We start from the raw sequence: 21,842 nt of genomic DNA, 5'->3' as shown, positions 1-21,842 counted from the left end.
CCCCATACCAATGAAATCACAAGCCTGAGACAAAACAAAAACAGAAAAAAACATTGCATCTAACTTCTGGATAAATTTAATTAATGACAGACTAGAAATTAACAACAGACCACTGTCTACCCCTGAATAGTTTCAGGATTTGGTCTGAGGGCAATGAGAACCACACAAGTCCCTGGTCGCTCAGAGACTCCACACAGGCCACGTGAGGAGATCAGAGGCAAAACAAGAGGAAAGTCAGGCTACTGTAGCAAACCTGAATCCTGTGAATGGCAACGCAACCAAAGATCCCAAGGCCACACAGAAGATCCACCCAAGTCAGGCACTGCCAAGGAAGCAAGTCTGGCCTCCACTGACACTTTCAACATGAGAGAGGAGATCATGGGCTTCCTTTTCCATGTTTTGGTTGCTTCATAGGCCTCTTCATTTAATCCTGTGAGTGTTTGTTTACTATACTTTAAGAGTTCTTTGCTTCTTGCACACCACAGCCTCTCCAACCCCTTTTTTCCACAACTTTCTGAAGTTTTTTGCCTTCTTCTCTTAAAAATAACAACAATAAAATTAAATAATCTCTGTTCAACATATTCTCAGCCTTCTCTGTTTCATGTTAATAGATAAAATCTCCCACAGATGAACACAGCAGGGAAATCAAGCCTGATGTGGCTGTTGCTTGGTAGAGGACCTAGGAGGAAGGACGATGACTAAGGTCTAACACCTCCCAGGGGCTATGGGAGAAGACTGGGCAGCTCATACAGGGCATAAGACCTACCTGATATATACTGGCCTATAAGCCAAGGCAGTGTAAAAAGGGATGGAGACGAGTGGAGAAAACGTACCTATATCCCTTCTGGGCAGGAGTAGGGCACTCTGGATGTGTGATATCACACCCAGTGTCATACACAGGATGGCTGACTTTGTCCAGCTGCTTTTTGCACCCTCTCCTAAAATATTTGTTACAGGATGTGTTTGAATGGTGGAAAAGAGTGGAAGGCTACATTCGGAAGGGAAGGTGATCCAAACAAAAGCTACCAACAAAAATAAAAGTAGAAAAGAGGAGAAACTGAAGGAAGTTTTCTGTTTATTTTCTTTTAGATACTTTGATGATGTAAGCTCTAGGAACCTCTTGCCTTCTGGCTAACATCTGAAAGGGGTTGGTTGTGGTTGGAGATGATCACTAGCAATTTAAAGTTAGATTTGTAAGCACTGATGAAAACAGCATGGGCAGGAAAGCACCAGACAACGACTCAGGGGTTTTGTACAGGAGACAAGGAACCAGGAGGAAAGAACCCCAAGTTCTGGTCTGCCCTTGACCCCAGCCTGGTTGGATCACTCTGGGCAGGGGACCTCCCCAGGAAGGGACTCAGTGAACTCATCTATAACATTATGTGGCTGTATGTGGGTTCTAAGCTGCCAGCTACCAGTGAAGGAAGCACCTCTCTGGCCTATCTCTACTGATGGGAAGTCCACAAAGTTCTCACTGAAAAATCCATAAATGTGCTGACATTTACCATAGATAATGAATGAGGAATTCTTCATTGTCTTCTGTAGAGCTTATGGGATACTCTTTGCCCTTGGAAATTTGGGGACCCCTAGGCTGAGTTTGAGCCAGATGCCACAGTGGCTCTCTTCTCACTTCCCTTTCTCTTTTACCCAGTACTCTGTGGCCCACCCATTTCAACTTTAGCTTAATCAAGGTTAATCCATCTCACTATATCAGTGGATATCCCATTAAGCATCTCTAATGTGCCAAGCATTGGGTTAGAGTGGAAGAGTCACCCATTTCTTTGGGTGTCCCTTTCTTCATCAATAATCTTTCATGTCCCTTTCAGCCCTAAATCCAAGACCACTCCCAAACATCATGGGGGGAGGGATAGGAAGAAGAGGGAACTCATGTGAATCAAGGCAGGAGAACGTAAAGACTTCTATCTGCAAAACTCCAGATCAAGTCCTGTTCAGCATTGCATTGGGAAGTATCTAAACAGAAGCAGAAGCAGAAGACAGATGAACTATAGCAATTTGTCCAACTGGCTGAGTCGGTGAGGACTCAGAATGGGGCAGCCAGGTTGGTGAAAAGAGTGGCAGCATCATGAGGATAGACTATGGAACTGGGGAAGCTCAGCCTGGAAAGGCTAAGTCCCGAGGAGTGGGGGAAGGGTGGGGCAGAGCTGCCGAATGAAAGAGCAATAGGCTGAGCAGACCTAAGTAAGAACAATGACTAGGGTGGCCTCAGTTGTCTCTGAGGTCCCTTCCCACATAAAGAGTCTTCCATTCTGTCGGAAGGGGCATCCTCTGGCTTGAATAGCCTGGACCATGAAAAAGGGAATAAAGAGAAAGGAGAGGCAGGGCAGGAGGGGGGAGGGGGTGGAATTCCAGTGAGGAACTGAACCAAAAAGGACAAAAGAGGGAAGGCATCCATGACTTTCCCAAGTGACAAAGGCAAAAACTTTTCCACCAGACAGACAACTGTGTCTTTTGGCTGAGCAGACCCGGTGTATCATGGGAGTGAAAGTGCAAGAAGCAGGGAGAAAGCCAAGGCATTGGCTCTGCTGCTGAAGGTGGGCTCAGTGCTCAGGGGGCCTGCCATGGTGACTGAATGGCCATTCTGCAGGAGGAAATGGTGGCCTGGGCCCTTGACTCTCTTCTTTTCACTACCTCCCCCATTTCTCCGGTAACAGGTTCCGGTCTGCTAAGCATGTGCTTAGGGGAAACATTTGGAATTTCTATATAGCCAGAAATGACCTCTAGAGATGGGAGCTCACCACCCTCTTGGGTTTGCAAAGAAGTCATGCCAATAGTGCAGCATGTGTTTGGCACATGCTATGTAACTATAAACATAGATAGTGCTGTACAAGTGCTATATGAATGTGGGCTATTATCAATATTATCATTGTTGTATAGCTCTCATTGGAAAGTTGTTTTGTTTTGTTTTCGTCCAAGAAAAAGCAATCTCATCCCTATTCTACCCTTCAGTGAAGATCCATTGTTCAGGCAGTGGGTGTCTGATACACGTGTGCTGGGTTTGGTAATTACCTAACCTTATAGAAACACTTGGATAAAGCCATGGGACCTTAATCAACTCAGTTACAATGATCTGCCAAATGGGGCAAATACATCCAGTTCCAAAGAATTCTATGAGGCTAATTAAGAAAACATGTCAATCTGACTGACGTTAGCTCCTCAAACAAATGATTATTTATACATGCAGAATGCGATGATTTTTCCTAAATAACGTTCAGCGGCAGCTCCTGATATTGGAGCTCAGTTACTGGCAGCACTTAACACTTATTCCTCTTCTTAGAGGAGCTGATTAGATCTATTACATATCCACACACCAATAAACTTCTACTGGATCCTTGCCAGTGGATGGCATCCGATTCTCTCATCAATTATTACCAATTCCATGGTAAAATCCCTACAGCATTTGTTCTAAACATCTTGAACTCTTCCAACAGCTACAGGCCTCAGTCTTGGCTGATGTCCTTGCTTCCAACTTTATTACAATTTTTAGAGGACAGTCAAATTCCACCATACCCCATCTGCCTTCTTACCCTTGAAGGTGCCTTCGACCCTATGGGCCCTTCTTCTTTTTAATGAGCTCACATCTGCGCTCTCCAATTCCCTTTTAGGTATTGTCTTCTCCCATTAGAATGTAAGTTCCTTGAAAACAGGGATTCTCTTTATTTGTAATTTCACTTATATCCCAAGCATTTAGCAGAGTACCCTGGCAGATAAAAAGTACTTTGGATTTCTCTGGATACATGAGCTCCTCTCACTGAGACTAGGATTTGAGCCTTTTTTTCTGTTCTGGACCACTTTGGCAGCCTGGGGAATTCTATGCAAAACTTATAAGAATAAGGTTTTCAAATGAATAATAGAAAATATATAGGATTATGAAGGAAATAAATTCTATTGAAATAGTTCTCTATCCATCCATCCATTGATCCATCGATCTATCTATTATCCAACCAGACCCAAATTCATGGACACCAGGAAAAGAATCCCTCTTCTAAGGTTTTCTCATCTATAAAATGAAGGGGGTGTATTCTCTTGCTTCTAGAGTGCCCTTTTTCTCCAAATCTATTATAATAGTATAAATATTTATTAAACAATGACTATGTACAAAGGAATACTTATGTAGAATGAAGCTACAGTATATAATAGATGTCTAATAATCTCCATGCAATAAGGTCAGAAATAAGCAAACATAAGTCAATCTGAGAAGGGAGGGTTAGATCACGAAGATCTGACATCATCCCATCACCATTAGTCAGGTTTCTCTAAGAGGTGGCAGCTGACCAGAGCTTTGAAGGAAGACAAATATTGTGAGAGATAGAGATGAAGAGGGAGAACATTCTAGAGATGAGGAACAGCTTGGGCAACCACCCAGAAGAGGGAAATGGATTGTCCAGTTGGGTTAGAGCAAGCAGATTAGTTTCAGTGGAAACACAAGTATCTGAACAAGAGGAATGTGGAATGAGGCTACAAAGGTAGGATGACATGCATCTGTGGAATCAGCTGAATTGTTTTTACTGTGCCAATGTCCTTAGGTTTTGTTCAGGCATGTATTCTTTGCAAACATTTGCAAGTTTATTTTATTTTTAGAAAAAACAACCCAAAACCTGGATTTATCCACCAAAAACTGCCAGAAGATGCCTATTCAGTTTCCAGAAATGGGAAGCTCAGTGGCTCTAATCTGATTTGTCCTAAAGTGCATTTATTCTCACCCACTCCCCACACCTGTCTGCCTCTCCCAAATGTCTCTGTGTCTCTTCAAGGGTCTGCCATTCTCCCAGTTGCCAGGCTAGACTTTCGCTCATCTTGGGCTCTTCCCTCACCCTCCTCCAGCACACTTGGCCAGGCCGTCATCCTAATCTCTCACATCAACCCCACCCCTTCTCTCCTGTGTTTCTTGTTCACCCTGGTACCACCCTAGCTTGAGTTCCCAATGGACTAGCTCAGGTTCACCAGTCTCTGTCACTGAAAATCTCTCTTTGGAAAGCCTCTGCCTGAATTTTCCAGTAGAACTAGGAGTGAAAGTCCCTCCACGCACCTCTTTTCCATTTGTTCCAAGAGACTCAAGGGCTTGGAATCTTTTGGCTTCCTTGAGCTCACCTTGGCAGATGGCACCCACTCCCCGTAATTCTCTAGAGTCCTGGGGAATTGGCAGTGTAAATGTATTAAGTCTGAAGAGTGAACTCTCTGTGGATCTTGTTGGAGAAATTTAGATTCAGATATAAATATGTAAATCACTGCACTTTAAAATGGGGACCCATTTAAGCAAGTAACTTCTTCCCAGGAGGAATTGGCTTAAACATTGAATAGCAATTTACGTAAACCTTGGCCAAGCAGAAAAGACCTGTGCATGTGCCCAGAAGGGAGCTGGTTGGGCTGAGATGCAGAGAGCTGCACAAACACATACACAGATGGGAATCAGGACAAAGTTGGAAGCCTCAGCTTTCAGGGAAAGACCGGAGACAGGCAGAAGGGAAAGGCTAAGGAGTCTGACCCAGGATCTCAGGGGAATATTGCCTCTGGGCCATGAGCAAACACCTCCTTAATCAGGGAAGAGTCTCCCAGCCCCCATCAAGAGTAAAGGCTGGCAGAGGTGGGAAGGAGGAAAGACCCAGAAAGGCCAACAGATGCCTCCTCCTAACAAAGGAGGGTCCAGTCAATAGTCCAATGATCCCCAGAGGACCATGCTCACAACTTTCATTCATCTTTCATGGGGGCCCTGGTGAGCACAGTCCACACTTCCTGATCCTCCAGGCTTTTGTCAATCCCATTCTAAACTAAATAGCACTAAGGGAGCATTCTCTCTGGGACACAGGTCTCAGCAGTTCACTCCTCTATTCAAAAACCTTTGATTTCTCCCTATTACCTACTCAATACAACCTAAAGCTTTAGCCTGGCTTCAAAGACCTTTGTGCCCAGGCTTCAAACCCAGATATATTTGAGAGGTTAATGGGTCACTGGATCTAGTGTTAAGTTTGGAGTCAAGAAGGCCTAGACTGTCATCCTTATACTGAAGCCTACTGGTGGTGTGACCATGTGCAAATTGCCGAAAGTCTCTGGACTTGTACCACCTACATCACATGGGTAGCTCACAATATATGAAATAAGAAAGATGGAAACTGGCTTTTATTAAGCACCTAATAGGTGCCAGGCACTGTGCTAAGCACTGACAATTATTTGATTCTCACAACTTTGGAAGATAAGTGCTATTATCATCCCTGTTTTACAGTTGAAGAAACTGAGACAAGCAGGTGAAGTGACATGCCCAGGGTCACATAGTCAATGAAGCTGAATTCGAACTCAGATCTTGCAGAACTCCTATTTATATACTAAATGATAAGTCTTTATCTTGTAAAATTCCTCTGCAATGCTCTTTACTTTTCCTGAATTAATGTTCTCTACCTTCTTTGATATACATGACTTTGCTCATGCCATTCCCTCATGCCTGAAGTACATTCCCTACCCCATTTATACCTGTTAATATCTTTATCCTTAAAGAGCAAGGTCACGGGCTCCCTCCCCTAAAGCCTCCTGGAAACCTCTAGCAAGAGATAACCTCGACTCTTCTGACATTTAGTGCCTTCTGTAGGCATGGATCACTGTCAGCTTCTGATGCCCATCTTTGCATCACATCCTAAATCTCCTCCTAGATCTGAGGCACCAGCAAGTGGAGAGGTCATGTCTCAGAGGCAGTGGAAGCTCCAAGCAAGAGTTCTCTCACAGGAGAGAAGGGGTGGGGTTGATGTGAGAGATTAGGATGACGGCCTGGCCAAGTGTGCTGGAGGAGGGTGAGGGAAGAGCCCAAGATGAGCGAAAGTCTAGCCTGGCAAGCAAGATACTTGAAACTCATTTTGCTGACCGAAGTGTTCCTGCTTCTTGCGGATTTCCCCTCCATAACTCAGCTGCCTTCTTACCCTAGACCTTCCCTCACCCCTCCACCATGTTGCCCCTCCTCCCATTGGTGGGGCTTTCCATGCCTCCAGTTTGGGCATGGTAATGGTGCCAGGCTGCCATGGCTCCTTCCTCTCTCTGATCTGCTTCTGGCTCTGGTCCCTTCTAAACCTCTACTCTCAACACTCCCCAATTCTTAGCTCCCAATTACAATATTAGCTACTTGATGCCAGGGTCTGTCTTTCTTTTTACTAATACTTGTATTCCCAGCATTTAGCCCAGTGCCTGGAACACAGTAAGTGCTTAATACATATCTGTTGCTTTAAAATGAATGATGGGGGGCTGCTAGGTGGCACAGTGGATAAAGCACTGGCCCTGTATTCAAGAGTACCTGAGTTCAAATCCGGCCTCAGGCACTTGACTCTTACTAGCTGTGTGATCCTGGGCAAGTCACTTAAACCTTGTTGCCCGGAAAAAAGAGAAAAAGAAAGAGAGAGAGAAGGAATGTGGTACGTTGATGAAACAAAGTTATTGTTGTTCTATTTTAAATGTGAAATGTAAAATATCATGCATAGGGAACTGATCGTTCTATTCCTCTACTGCTTACGTCAAGGTATGTGAAATGGTCTCTGAGCCCTTGGAGAAGCCTCTTGACCTCTGCCCTTTTCCTCATCAACAAAAGTGACAGGATTGGACAAAATCATCTGCAAAGTCCTCATAGCTCTATAACCTGTGACCCAGAACACATCATAGAATAAGTACATTTAGTAATAGTTGAGAATTCAGCCCTCCCCAGGCCAAGAATTCACACAAAAATCCAGCCTAAAAAAACTGGAAATTCTGGGTATGCCCATCCCCATGCTGTAAGAAATGATAAGAAGGTAGGTTTCAGAAAAACCTGGAAAGACTTACATGAATTGATACTGAGTGAAATGAGCAGAACCAGGTCAATATTGTACGCAGTATCAACAACATTGTGTGATGATCATCTGTGATAGACTTTACTCTTCTCAGAAATACAATGATCCAAGAAAATTCCAAAGGACTCGAGATGGAAAATGCTCTCCACATCCAGAAAAAAGAACCATGGAATCTGGATGCAGATTGGACCATACTGTTTCTACTTTTGTTTGTTTGCTTTTTGTTTGTTTTTGGAGGTTTTTTCCTTTTGCTCTCATTCTTCTTTCACAACTTAACTAATACAGGAATATGTTTAATGTAATTGTACATACATAACCTATATCAGATTGTTTGCTATCTTGAGGAGGGGGGAGGGAAGGTAGAGGAGGGAGAAAAATTTGGAACTAGAAATCTTATAAAAACAAAATGTTGAAAATTATCTCTACATGTGACTGGAAAATAATAAAATACTTTTACTATTAAAAAAACAAACAAACAAAAATCCAGCCTAAGTAGGGAAAATATAGATGAGGAAATGAGTGACTCTTTCAACAAAAAGACTCAAGCAAGAGAAAGGAGTTCTGACCTCCTCCAGAAATAGCCACAAACAGAACTCACTCAAAATAGCTGTTCCAGGATATTAAGTTAAAGGAGTGGGGGTGGGGGGCACCCTGACTTCACAACACCATTAAGCCAATACCTTACTGGGGCCCATAGGAGGTTAAATAAAATCCCACCCATATTATATTTCCCGATTTCCTGTAGAAGTTGAAGAATGATTTAATTCAGTTTCTTTTTGTACGGATCACATGACCTAACATAGTTTCACACCCAGATGTCAATTTGGTCCCAGATTCATTATTTCTAGATAGTGAAATTGGCCACATTGCAGAGAAATAGGAAGTAAATGACCTGAGATCAATTCTCCTAAAAAGTAGAACTCCAACACCTCACTGAGAGGTCCAACAACAAAATGGACTGTGGACAAGCCAAATGGAGAACTGCTGTCTGTCATTGTGAAAGGCTGGGAGGGTCAAGGTCCAAGAGCTCACTCTTTGGTTTGACCTCATTCCATTTCCTTTGGAATCTGGAGAAGGAAAATAAGGGTGACATGGAAGGAGACAGTTCTGGAAACTGAAACTCACCATGGAAAGATTCTTGTCGGACACAGCAAACACATCTCCTTCATCCCTCAACCATTTAATATCTTCTTGTAACAATCTTTCCCTTCCTACCCAACACCAACACAGACACTGCAATACTTCTCCAAATGAACTGGTACCCAAAGGCAGCAGATTGCAGTGAATGGACCAAGAAAGAGGAAACTTTCAATCCTGCTTCTGACAGATGGCAACAATGTGGTGAAGTGTAAAGGCTTAACTCAGTCTTGAGGTTTGTTTCCCTGACATGAAATGGATATAATAATGGTTTTTATTGCAAGGATCACATGAGAGATTGCTTGGCAAACACTGGGAATTTGGGCACCAATAGAAGTTACAGCCATTGTTATATCCTCTTTTAGAACATAAAAGAGTATTTGTCTGGTCAGACCCTGTCACCTCCTTGCTCAGGAATATTCATTGGCCCCCTATTGCATTTAGAATAAAATACAAAATGGACAAACTCCTCAGTCTGGAATTTAGAGTCCTCTGTCCCTCCTGACTACTTTCAGTCAATCAGTAAGCATTTATTAAATACTATCCTGAGCACTCCTGTGGAGAGCTGGGGTTGTGACACAAGAGCAAACCCTAACTGGGGTGCCCAAGGGTGGTTGCTTGCTTATGGAAAGCTCTGAAGGAATCTGAGAGAATTGCATTGAGATGGAGAGGGATTTCTCATTCACCAAGGGACTGACTGACCCTTTAAATGAAACCATTTCTAGATTTTTCATGAAATACCTTTCCTGCTGTTTCTTCATCAGACTCCCCTCCGTGCTCTTATATTTTGACCACAGTGGCCTAGTAACTGCTCTCTGCACTTGATGTGCCATCTCCCTTCTTGCTGCCATCCCCCATGCAAAGTTTCAATTGTGGCTTAAGGGTTCTTGTTCTTAGGTCCCCAAGTCAAAAACTCACTCCCAGGAAAATCCTTTGTTGGTTTATTGAAGCATCCCCAAATTCACTTTGGTATAAACTTGGGGCTATCATAAAATTGGGTTCAATATAGGTAGAAGGGACCATTAATAAAACAGAATAACCGTTCTATGCATTCATTGTTGAAACACATTATATGTATCTATACATATACATATTATTTACACATATATACAAATATATTTACATAAAAGTGTAATACATAGTAAGGGTGACATTGAACCATATCTCTGCCTGGCTAACACTGAGGACTAGCTCGCTATTTATTCTCTAGTTGCCTTCCTGGGTTATGTGGGGACTTATACCACTTCATGAATCACTCCTGCTAATTAATCCCCTTCCCTAGGGGGCATCAGAACTCTACCACCTTATCTGCAGGCCACTGTCCATCACTCAATCTTTACCTCTTTTATTTATTAATTTTCTAACTTCAATATCTTTCTTTTTAACATCACTAGGATTATCCCAAGCTCACAGGTGCCAACATACTTTTTCTTCAACATGGTCAGGGGAAAATGAAGGGAGATAGGAATAATTATTTATGTAACACCTATTTCATGTCAGACACTGTTTGTACTTTTACCTATGTCTCTTTTGATTATCACAATGTTATCATTATCCTCATACTGTCAAAGAAACTGGGGCAAACAGAGCTGAAATGACTTACCCAGGGCCATGCGGTTAGTAAATGTCTGCGGCCAGACATTACATTTTCTGTATTCCAGGACCAGTTGCCTCTGAAACAGGCACGTTGACCTAGATCAGGCTTTAATTGACCTTAATTGGGCCAGCCATCCTATACTCACATTACAAATATCAATTAAATATTTCATTTTGACATCCAAATGATCAAGATCAAAATAAAAGGTTATAAGTTCAGATCAAAACTAACACCAAGAAAACTATTGAAACAATGCTTCTATCACATTTCAACCCAGAATATCAAAATACAGACACTTGGAAGGGGACTTTTTTTTCCAGGTACATTCCTGGCTTTATACTGGACAGCACGAAAATGATCGGTAAAGTGGTCAGCCTTTCCCATCCTGGCACCAAAGCTCAGACGGACATTAATCTGACCTTAGATGAGCCTGTTCTCCTGATGATCGAATGATTTCAGGCATTGAAAAGGACGTTGCCATCACTGTGAATACTGAAACAAAGTCCACGTTATGTTCCAGCAACAAGGAATGAGTCACCTCAGCCAAGGGAAGCCGCTGGCCTGGAGACTACTGGGCCAGGTATTTATTTTTCCTCAGAGTAATCTGCTTCTGAAAGCCACAGCAGTAAGACAAAGATACACAAAGGGTGGAGACTTCTGGGCCAGGAAAGTCAATTCCTCTGAAATCGATCCTAAAATATTCCTGGCATCCCTACTCCATTTCATCTATAAACTCCTGTTCAATTAGTAGCTTCATAAAACAGGAATTGAGGTGGTGAGCTTCCTATACAGACACTCGCTGTTTCAACAAGTACATAAATGCACAATTTTCATGAAAGAGCTTCTTAAAACCGAGTTGACTCACCAGACCACACCTAAGGGAGTCCTCCCACTGAGGTGCCTGATGGGACTCATGACCATATTTAACTCATTGCCTGTTTTTGTTGGTTTTTGTTTCAAATTTATGATTTCATTTGTATATAGAAATCCCTGCTTGGAAATTTCCTCCACCAATGCAGATTCAGCAACTGTTCAGTCATTTAAAATTTTAAAGAATTGTTTGAGAACATAGGAAGAGTAGGGGGCTTGGGTCACAGAGACAGTGTGTATCCGAAGCTGGCCTTGCTGACTCCAAGACTGGCCGTTCTATTCGTTCTGCCACTAACGTCCTGAAGTAGGATAAATCTCCCAGAAAACCTCGAGCCCCCTTGTGGCTTCCCTTCCTTCCCCTTCCCCACCCCCATGAATAATAGTCACCGACTTCCATCTGGGCTTTACCTTCCCACTCTAGCTTGCATGAAGGGGGGAGTGATGGAAACCAGAAGTGAAAGCCTGCTCGGTCTCTGGGGGGATGGGGGGCAGCTGATCTCCAAAGCCTTAAGCAGCTTATTTATAGAACCAAAGGAAAACACGTTTAGGACAACCCCTCCCGGTTATTTATTTTTCTGAGATTCAGCACTAATACGCTTTACTTTTCTGGACTCAAGAACTAAAAATGTATCTGGAAAGCATTATTGACTAGTCAGCAAGAGGGCAGCTCCCCCATCTCAGGATCTCTTTGGGACCCCGGCCCCACCCTCTGCTGAGGGGCTCTTTTGAAGAGGACCCAGGAAGCCTTTCTGCTGCCAGGTCCTCAGAGTCTCTCCCTTTAGTGTTTACTGCTATCCCTCAGGGTCGTCACAAAAATAATGCTTCCATCGAAAAGAAAGATTATTTCCACTTAAGGTTTCCCCTCAGACTATCACGGATTCAATTTAGACATAAGCCTGACTCAGAGAAGTCCTAGCTGTCTTCTGGCTTATTCCCTGCCCGATCTTGTGCAATGACTATCCTGGCCACATTAAGGGTAAAATGAATGAATCTTTCTACCTGAGCCATGGATCCAGCTTTCATTGAATCATTTCCTTTCCCTAACCTCCACCAAGAAAGCTCCTAATCCTTAGTAGGGGTGGCAGCTCTAGGAGGGCACTCACTAGGAGCCGTGAAGTAGTGAAGGACGGAAGCATCGGAAGTGGATTTATTAGCCCAGGACTCCAGCAGCTGGACTGGAGGATAACTGGGAAGCTGACATCCTCGGCACTGCCCCAGTCCCAGAGAGCAGCTGCTCCATGAGAAAAGTTTCCCTTAGCAACATGGGGAAGGAGAGGGAAGAGAAGAGCAAGGGGACTGCGCCCCAGCAGCTATTGTAGCGGAACCCACCGAGAGCTCTGATCAAATTCAGTTTGGTGTGGCTCCCCAGGTCTGGAAGCTGGCGGATGTTCATCAATTAGGGAACAGTAACAATGGGTGATGTGACATAAGCAGCAGCTAGCTCACGTCAGATCCCAATAAAAAGAAACAAACAGTGGATAAAGCACCGGCCCTGAATTCAGGAGGACCTGAATTCAAATGCGGCCTCAGACACTTGACACTAGCTGTGTGACCCTGGGCAAGTCCCTTAACCCTCATTGCCCCACAAAACCAAACCAAACAAAACAAATAAAACAGAGGAGTTGAACTCTCTGCACCTATGGAGAGAGGATCCAAGTCAACGCTGCCCTTTTCCCTTTAAGGACGCTCCTAAAACTGGTCAAACATAGAGCAGAGGAATTCCTTTATTTTGTTGTCCCTTGGGTGACGACCACATTCAAATTCAACTCTTCACAGTGGTTATACCCTAAAGCCTTTCTTAGTGGAGCAAAGAAAGGGTGACTTTCGGAGTGGTTCTCTAAAAGGCAACGCGGTGACCCCCTTGTGTTGAAGGTCTTGCGAGAGGTGTACGAAGGAAGATGGGGGGGCGGGCTAGGGAGGAAGAGGCGCCCCACAACAAAAAAATAGGGAAATGGGGAAAAGTAAGAACATTAGCATGGAGGGAAGGAGTCAGAGTGACTCAGAGTCAGAGAGGGAGGTAGCCTGGGTGCCCCTAGGTAAAGAGGACAGAGAGAAGGCGCAATGGAGAGGAGCAGCGAAGGGAGCGCCCGTCCCGGTAGGTACCTGGCTGTAGGCCTGCTGCAGGTAGCTGTAGGGCATCCTCTTCTGGAAGTCCAGGCGCACGTCTGCGGGGCTGCGGCTCAGGACCGGGGCACTGGCGCTGGCGGTGTCCTCGTCTCCCCTCTCGCAGCGGCGCACGCAGCGAGCCCGCTCCAGCAGGGCGCGCAGGAAGCGCAGCTCCCAGGCGGGGCCGCCCCCACGCGCTGTCCCCAGGGGCGCCTGGGCCCCGCACTCCAGGCGGCAGCGCAGCCGCCCCTCACGCAGCCGCCGGCGGCTGCTCAGCGCCTGCTCCAGGTAGCGCACGGCAGCCTCAAAGTCCCCGGCCGAAAACGCCTCGACGCCGCGGTCGTACAGCACCTCGAAGGGCTGCGGGGGTCCCTGGCTGAGCTCGTGGCCCCGTGCCGCACGCGCTGAGTGCCCCGCAGGCGGCAGCAGCATGGGCAGCAGCAGCATGGGCAGCAGCAGCAGCGTTGGCCGCAGCAGCAGCGCCCAGAGGCTCCCGCAGCTACCCCAGCCGCAGCCCCCTCGGCCCCGCATCCTCCGACCCTGGAGACCCGGGGGCTCCCGGACACCCTCCCTGGAAGGGCTCCGCTCCGGGCTTGGCGCTACCCCTGCACACGCGCTCCGCTCCGGGCCAAGCCTGCCGGTGCTGGTGCCTCCCTGGTTCCCTCTGGACTGACGGACCGACTGACTGATGGAGGGAGCCCCACGTGGGCTGCCTGCGAGCGGCCGCCTCTGGATCCCCGAGCAGGGAGAGAGAGGAGAATCACCGGGGGGGGGGGGGGGAGAAAGAGAAAGAGAGAGAGAGAGAGAGAGAGAGAGAGAGAGAGAGAGAGAGAGAGAGAGAGAGAGAGAGAGAGAGAGAGAGAGAGAGAGAGAGAACGAACAGAAGAGACAGAGAAAGAGAACGAGACAAAGAAACAGGGACTGAGACAGTGGCAGCGGCGGGGGAAGAGGTGACTTCTGTCGGTCCTGCCCAGACTAAGTCGGACACCCCGCAGACACTTACACACTCCTCTGGCCCCAGAGGCTGCTGCACTCTGCTCCTCCTCCTCCCCCCCCCCTCCTCCTCCGCCCTACCCCCTCCCTTCACACACACCCCCTGCTGCCGCTGGGCTGGGACGCCCAATTTAGATAGGCAGGGATCGGCTCAGGAACTCAGCTCAGCTCAGCTCCTCGTTGATTCCCGCCCCCCCGCGCGCGCCTGCCCTGGCTGGGTGTGCAGTTTTCAGGAGTGGGGCTGGGAGCTGCTGCCGGCCGGGCCGGGCTGGGCTCCGCTGCGCTGTGCTGCTCTGCTCAGCCAAGAGGCGAGGACTGGACCCCCTCGTCCCCTTTCCAGTTCTTAGCGTCGCGCCCGATCCCACCTGGATTGGGTCGGGTTTTGCCAGCGAGTTCGTGCCAGTAATGTAAGCACCGGCCTCTCGAGGGTCCGTCTCTGTAATTGTCCTGGCCTCCTCTCCTCTCCATTCTCTCGCCTGACACCTCTTCCTCACCTTCCAGTTCAAAGGCTCACTCCCCAAGCTTGAGATCATTAGGGTACAGAAGCTGCTCTGAAGAGCAGAAAGCCCTGGATTAGAAATGGGAGCATCACAGGACTCTGGATGCAGAGCAGGAAGGGACCCTAGGAGCATTAGAGCCCAACCACTGGCCTTCCTGTTTGACAAAGAAGGAAACAAAGGCACAGAAAGTGATTGGGCCTATGACTTGCCCAGCTAGCTGGTGTCTAAGACAAGATTCAAATCTACGTGGTCCTGACTCCAAATCGACTTGAGTTCCAATCCCTAGCACCTGTTTGTGTCAGGTTAGGGAGTCACCGAACTTTTCGGGGCCTGCTTCCTATTCTCTAAAATGAGAGGGCTGGAATTTGTAGTTGTTCTGTCATGTCCAACTACTCCTGACCCTATTTGAGACTTTCTTGGCAATGACACTTGCTTGGCCACCCGAACTCAGGGAGTTATTCCAGCTGAGACCGGGATGCCTAACTGCTTTTTCAGTATAATCCACCCTCCAAGCCTAGAGAGGGAATTCATCTTCCTTAGGCACATTTTCTGATTGCTACAATTTATGAAAATGTCATGTATCATTCTGTCGATAATCGATGCTTCACTGAGTCATAACCACTTAAAATTACCTCAGTATAAGGGGAAACTTTGGAACCATCAGAACAGTACAGAAGTAAAATGAGCTGCCCTAGGAGTACTGTGCTCTCCCCAAGACCGAATACATTTCTGGAGATGTACACATTCAGCTTCAGGGTAGATAATATCTGGTTGGGCAGAAGAGAAATATAGATGGAGCATGATAGGAGTAAAAGGATTTAAAGATCCATCACCTAAGATCAGTTAAACAACACCACCACCAAGCAATTATTTCTTCAATGTGTAGGGAAACTTCGCTGAACACCGGAGATACAAAGAAAACAATGGAATAATCCCTGCCCTTAAGGAATTTACAGTCTAATAGGGGAAACAGTGAGATGATTTGTGCACCAATAATTTTATACAGAAGATAAGACATATACAGCGGGGAGTCTTCTGAGTAGAGGGATCCCACGAGTTTCCCAAGAGGGAGGGTAGAAAGAGAAAAGATCCCTAGTAGAGCCTTGGAGAAAACCCACAGTTAGTGGGAGTGCCATGGATCAGCAAAGGAGATGAAGAAGCCCTCGGTCTAGTGGCAGCTCAGCCCAGGGAGAGAAATGTCACAAAAGCCTGGGGAAGGGAGAGTATTGAGGAGACGATGGCCAACAGCATCAAATGCAACAGAGAAGAGGAGGATGAGTACTGAAAAAAGGTCATTGTTTGGCAGTGAGGGGATGGCTGATCTCTTTGGAAGCAGCGATTTCAGAAGAGTGATGGCTTTGGAAGTCAGATTTCAGGAAGTTAAGAGTGAGAAAAGAGAAAGCAGATACTTTTTGTTTCTTCTTAAGGAGTTTGGTTGAAGGGAATTAGGGAGAGCAAGAATAGGGGACTTTAATGCATTTTTTTTTTTTGAGGATCAGGATATGTTGGCATGTTTGAAGGCATCACGGAAGGAACCAGTACATGGTAGGAGAGAAGAGTAGAAATGGAGGGAATGATGGAGAGGACAATATGTTGAATAAGTAAGAGGATAGAGTCAATGGTGCTGAAGGAAGGATTAGATTTATTCTCTTCATTGCCTATGAGTAAAGGCAGAAATCACAAAGAGAGAGATTTTTTTTTTTTAGTGAGGCAGTTGGGGTTAAGTGACTTGCCCAGGGTCACACAGCTAGTAAGTGTTAATTGTCTGAGGCCGGATTTGAACTCAGGTACCCCTGACTCCAGGGCCGTGCTCTATCCACTGTGCTACCTAGCTGCCCCAAAGAGAGAGATTTTAAAAAATTGAAGGGGGGCTGAAAGAAGGTAGAGAGAAAATTTCTTAATCATTGGAGCTGTTCACAAGTTTAATCTCTAGGAGATGATAGATTTCCCATTTCTGGAGGTCTTCAAGCAAAAATGGAATGATCATTTCTCAGAGAGGGAATTTCTTCGTGCACAGGTTGGTTGAGATGGCTTGTGAAGCCACCTCCGAACCTGGCTCTCTCTGTGTTTTCTGATTCCCATAATCTGTCCTGAAGGGAGTTGGACATAAAGAGCTAACGGTTTGAGAGTCATCAACATAGAAATTATTGTTGAAGTTGTAGAGGTGGATGCAAAAGAACAACAGAGGGCTGTAATAATAATAATAATAATAATAGTTAACAGTTATGTAATGAGCTAAGGTATGCATTGTGTCTTATAAATATCTTATTTTAGCCTCATAACTATCCCAGGGAGCAAGTGTTACCTGAACCCATTTGTTGTTCAGGTCTTTTTTGGGAGTGTCCAACTCTTTGCGACCCCGCTGAAGGCTTCCTTCATGAAGATAATGGAGGAGTTTGCCATTTCCATCTCCAGCTCATTTCGCAGATGAGGAAACTGAGGCAAACAGGGTTAAGTGACAGGGTCACACAGTAGTAAATATCTGAAGCTATGTTTGAACTCAGGTCTTCCTGACGCCAGGCCTGGCACTGTGCCACCCCGGTGCCTTACCATTCTATATAGGCAAAGATATATATGGTTAGTCTCCGGCCTTGAACTCAAGGAGACCTGGAGGCAAGTCTCATGTCTTACAGATGTTGGGACCCTGGGCAAGCTGCTTAATCCCTCAATGCAGCCTTCTAAAATTATAGGAGGCTGAGTAAGTAGAGCGCTGGATCAGTAGAAGAAGGTTCTCCACTGGGATGTGCCTTTGGTAATTAAATCAAAAGTCTGGACCAGAAAAAGAGAAGAACAGAAGACAAGACCTTGGCAGGCTAAGCCACAGGGACAAACATGAAGACGTGGGGAAGGAGGTTTGAAGAAGAAGATAAGGCTTAGAGGAAACCAGGAGACAGTGGCCTCTCTGCTCCCAAGAGAGGAAAGAGAATCAGGAAGGAGCCACTATGTTTTATAGTGTCCACTTTTTTAAAAAATAAATATTTTTATTTAAAGTTTTGAATTCCAAATTCTAACCCTTCTTCTCTCCCTCCCTACCCCCTCCCCAAGGCAGTATGCAATCAGATATAGGTTATACATGTACAATGATGTAAAACATCATCATATTAGTCATTTTATATAAGGAAACTTAAATAAAAGAAAAAAAATGAAAGAAAGTGAAAAAGAGCACACTGTACTCTGTTCAGTCAATATCAGTTCTTACTTTGGAGGTGGATAGTCTGCTTTATCATTAGTCCTTTGGGATTGTCCTGGATCAGTGTATTCATGAGAATAATTGTCATTCACAGTTCTTCATCAAACAATATTGCTGTCATTGCTGTCTCTTTGCAGTGTTCTCCTGGTTCTGTTTACTTCATTATATATCAATTCATATAAGTCTTTCCAGGCCTTTCTGAAATCATCTTGCTTGTCACTTCTTATAGCACAATAATATTCCTTCACTATCATATACCACAGTTTGTTTATCCATTTCCCAATTTATTGGCATTCCTCTGATTTCCAATTCTTAGCCACTATAAAAAGAGCTACTATAAATATTTTTGTACAAATAGGTCTTTTTTTTTCTTTTGGGGGATTTCTTTGGGATATAAATTTAGCAGTGGTATTGCTGGATCAAAGGGTATGCAGTTTTATAGCCCTTTGGGCATAATTCCAAATTGCTCTCCAGAATTATTGGATCTGTTCACAACTCCACCAACAGTGGATTAGCATCTTAGTTTTCCCACCTCCCCTTCAACATTCAGCATTTTCCTTTTTTGTTATATTACCCATTCTGACAGGTATGAGGTGATACCTCAGAGTTGTTTTATTTTACATTTCTCTGATCAGTACTGAGCTAGAGCATTTTTTCATCTAACTATAGATAGCTTTGATTTCTTCGTCTGAAAACTGACTTCATATCCTTTGAACCATTTATCAATTAGGGAATGACGTGTATTTTTATAAATTCGACTCAGTTCTCTATATATTCAAGAAATGAGGCCTTTATCAGAGATACTTGCTGCAAAAATGCCTTCCCAGTTTTCTGCTTTCCTTATAATCTTGCTTCCATTAGTTTTGTTTGCACAGAAGCTTTTTAATTTTATCTAATCAAAATGATCTATTTTACATTTTGTATTGCTCTTTATGTCTTATTTGGTCCTAAATTCTTTCTCTGTGCATAAATCTGACGGACAATGCTATCTTAATTTGTTTATGGCATCACTCTTTATGTGTAAATTATGTACCCATATTGACCTTTTTTAGTATTTGGTGTTAGATGTTCATCTATACCTAGTTTCTGTCACACTGTTTTCCAGTTTTCCCAGCTGTTTTTGTCAAATAATGCATTTTTGTTCCAAGAGCTTAGATCTTTGGGTTTATCATATAATAGATAATTATAATCATTTCCCATAGTGTAATTTGTGCCTATTCTATTCCACAGATCCTCCTCTCTGTTTCTTCTCCAGGACCAGACTGTTTTGATAATTACACTTTATAATTTGAGATCTGGTACTTCTAGACCACCTTTTTTATTATTCACTCACTTGATATCCTTGAGCTTTTGTTCTTCTAGATGAATTTTGTTAATAGTTTTTTCTAGATCTACAAAATAATTTTTGGTAGTTTGGTATGGCACTAAATAGATTAATTTAGGTTGGATTGTCATTTTTTATTATATTGGTTGAGCCTATCCATGAGCAATTAATGTTTCCAATTGCTTAGATAAGACTATTTGTGTGAGAAGTATTTTGTAGTTTTGTTCATATAGTTTCTGGGTTTGTCTTGGCAGGCAGACTCCCAAGTATTTTATATCATCTAAAGTTATTTTAAATGAATTTCCTCTTTTTATCTGTTGCTTCTGCACTTTGTTGATAATATACAGAAATGCTGATGATTTGCGTGGGTTTATTTTGTACCCTGCAACTTTGCTAAAGATGTTAATAATTTCAAGTAGTTTTTTTAAGGGATTCTCTAGGATTTTTTAAGTATAACATCATATCATCTGCAAAGAGTGATAGTTTTGTTTCCTCAATACCTACTCTAATTCCTTTAATTTCTTTTTCTTTTCTTGTTGCTATGGTTAACATTTATAGTACAATATTAAGTAATAGAGGTGATAATGGACATCTTTGATGCATCCCTGATTGTATTGGAAAAGCATCTAGCTTACCCCTATTACAGATAATGCTTGCTGATGGTTTTAGATAAATATTACTTATTTTAAGGTAAGCTGCATTTATCCCTTAGTTCTCTAGTGTTTTTATTAGGAATTGGTGCTGTATTTTGTCAAAGCCTTTTTCCTGCATCTATTGAGATAATCATATGATTTCTGTTAGGTTTGTTACTGATATGGTCAATTATACTGATAATTTTCCTAATATTGAACCAGTCCTATATTCCTGTTACAAATACCTCCTGGTCATGATATGATCCTTGCGATAAATTGCTGTGATCTTTTTGTTAGTATTTTATTTAAAATTTTTGCATTAGTACTCATTAGAGAAATTGGTCTATCATTCTCTCTCTGTTTTGGTTCTTCCTGGTTTAGGTATCAGCACCATATTTGTGTCATAAAAGGAATTTGGTAGGACTCCTCATAGTGTCCACTTTGGTTTGTAGCTTGTCCATACTTGTATCTTGTAACCCTGCATGTTACCATAATAAATCAGTTTACAAGCATGTATTATGTGCCAGGGACTGGAGAAATAAAGACAAAAATGAAGCTGTCTGCCCTCAAGGAACTTACATTCTATGGTGGGAGATGACATTTATGTACATATGCAGAAGGTGGCACAGAAGGGAGATCTGCTTCGATGGCAGAGGTGAGGAGGTCCAGCACAGAAGGCAGGGGAAGAGAGCAGGTGAGAAGACAGCATCAGCATCAGCATCAAAAGCAGTCACTATTTTCTCAACTGCTAGCAACAAAACCACAAAGTTAAAATGAGTCATCACCAATATCCCCTTTGTCCAGCTGGGGGGCTTGCCTGAAATCACACACAATATGAATGCTAGTAGCCTGATTATGGGCAGAAGAGCTATTTGCATATTTTACACTGTCACCAATTTTGCCAAAAATGTGTGCTCCAGCTGGAAAGTTGGGTTATCTCTATTAGGATTCAGAGCCTACTAGAATAGTTGGTCATTCAGTTCAATTCAAGATTAATTGAGTGCAGAAAATATGAAAGGGACTGCTCCTGGCATTCCTCTCCCTTCATTTTCCAGGAAACTGGGACCCAGAAATATACAGCAATTTACCCAAGGCCACATGGCTAGATAGAATTAAAACTGGGACACTAATCCACATCTTCTTTCTCCGGGGCTGTTATAATTATTTTATACCCCCACTTAATAGAACTGTATGCTCCTTGTGTGAATGAATCCTGTTTCCATGGGACTTTTGCCATAAGCATCAATCTAGGAACAGCAAAATGCAAAGCCAACAGCCAAACTTCAAGACATCAGCATCCCTCTTTTCTGCTTTTCATTAATAAACAATTTCTCAGCCAAGGCTATGTGCTCCATAGAGCCCTTTGCTCCCTGAGATGGTCTTCTCCTTCCCTGGGTTTGATTGGACCCCAACCTGCCTTCCTGCAGCAGTTTTGTGGCCTGCCCACTCCTGAGACTTGCTCATGCCCAGCTGGCCAGCCACAAGCTCTATGAGCAGAGAAGCCAAGGCAAGAGGCTTGTACCACAAACATCATCTGCCATGCCTCTCTCTCCCTGGGGGATCTCTTCTGTGTGTGACCACCACAAGGCAGGAGGAGCTGCCAAGTCCTCACTCATTGGGCCTTTGTCTTATTCCATGGTTTCTCTCTAGCTGGAAAGCCCTTGGCAAGGACT

The 21,842-nt window shown here is 44.1% G+C and overlaps 1 protein-coding gene across 3 annotated transcripts in view; it reads right to left on the bottom strand.

The window, feature by feature from the left end:
* The window catches only part of P3H2 (prolyl 3-hydroxylase 2), a 138,033-nt gene extending 123,323 nt beyond the window's left edge, over positions 1-14,710 (bottom strand). For 2 of the 3 annotated variants that reach the window (XR_006355497.1, XM_043991324.1), the window contains exon 1: positions 13,528-14,285. Coding sequence is in view for 2 of the 3 variants with exons in the window: in XM_043991324.1 (XP_043847259.1) it covers positions 13,528-14,061 (534 nt within the window). In the remaining variant the exon portion in view is untranslated. Of the gene's footprint in view, positions 1-13,527; positions 14,286-14,623 lie in introns of those variants that run through there. The other variant, XM_043991325.1, reaches the window with a different exon arrangement.
* Positions 14,711-21,842: the final 7,132 nt, after the last annotated feature.

Source organism: Dromiciops gliroides, chromosome 3 (genome assembly GCF_019393635.1).
Source record: "Dromiciops gliroides isolate mDroGli1 chromosome 3, mDroGli1.pri, whole genome shotgun sequence".
NCBI classification, from domain to species: domain Eukaryota; kingdom Metazoa; phylum Chordata; class Mammalia; order Microbiotheria; family Microbiotheriidae; genus Dromiciops; species Dromiciops gliroides.
Note: the sequence above shows the minus strand (reverse complement) of the source record. Positions and strands in the feature narration are given on the sequence as shown.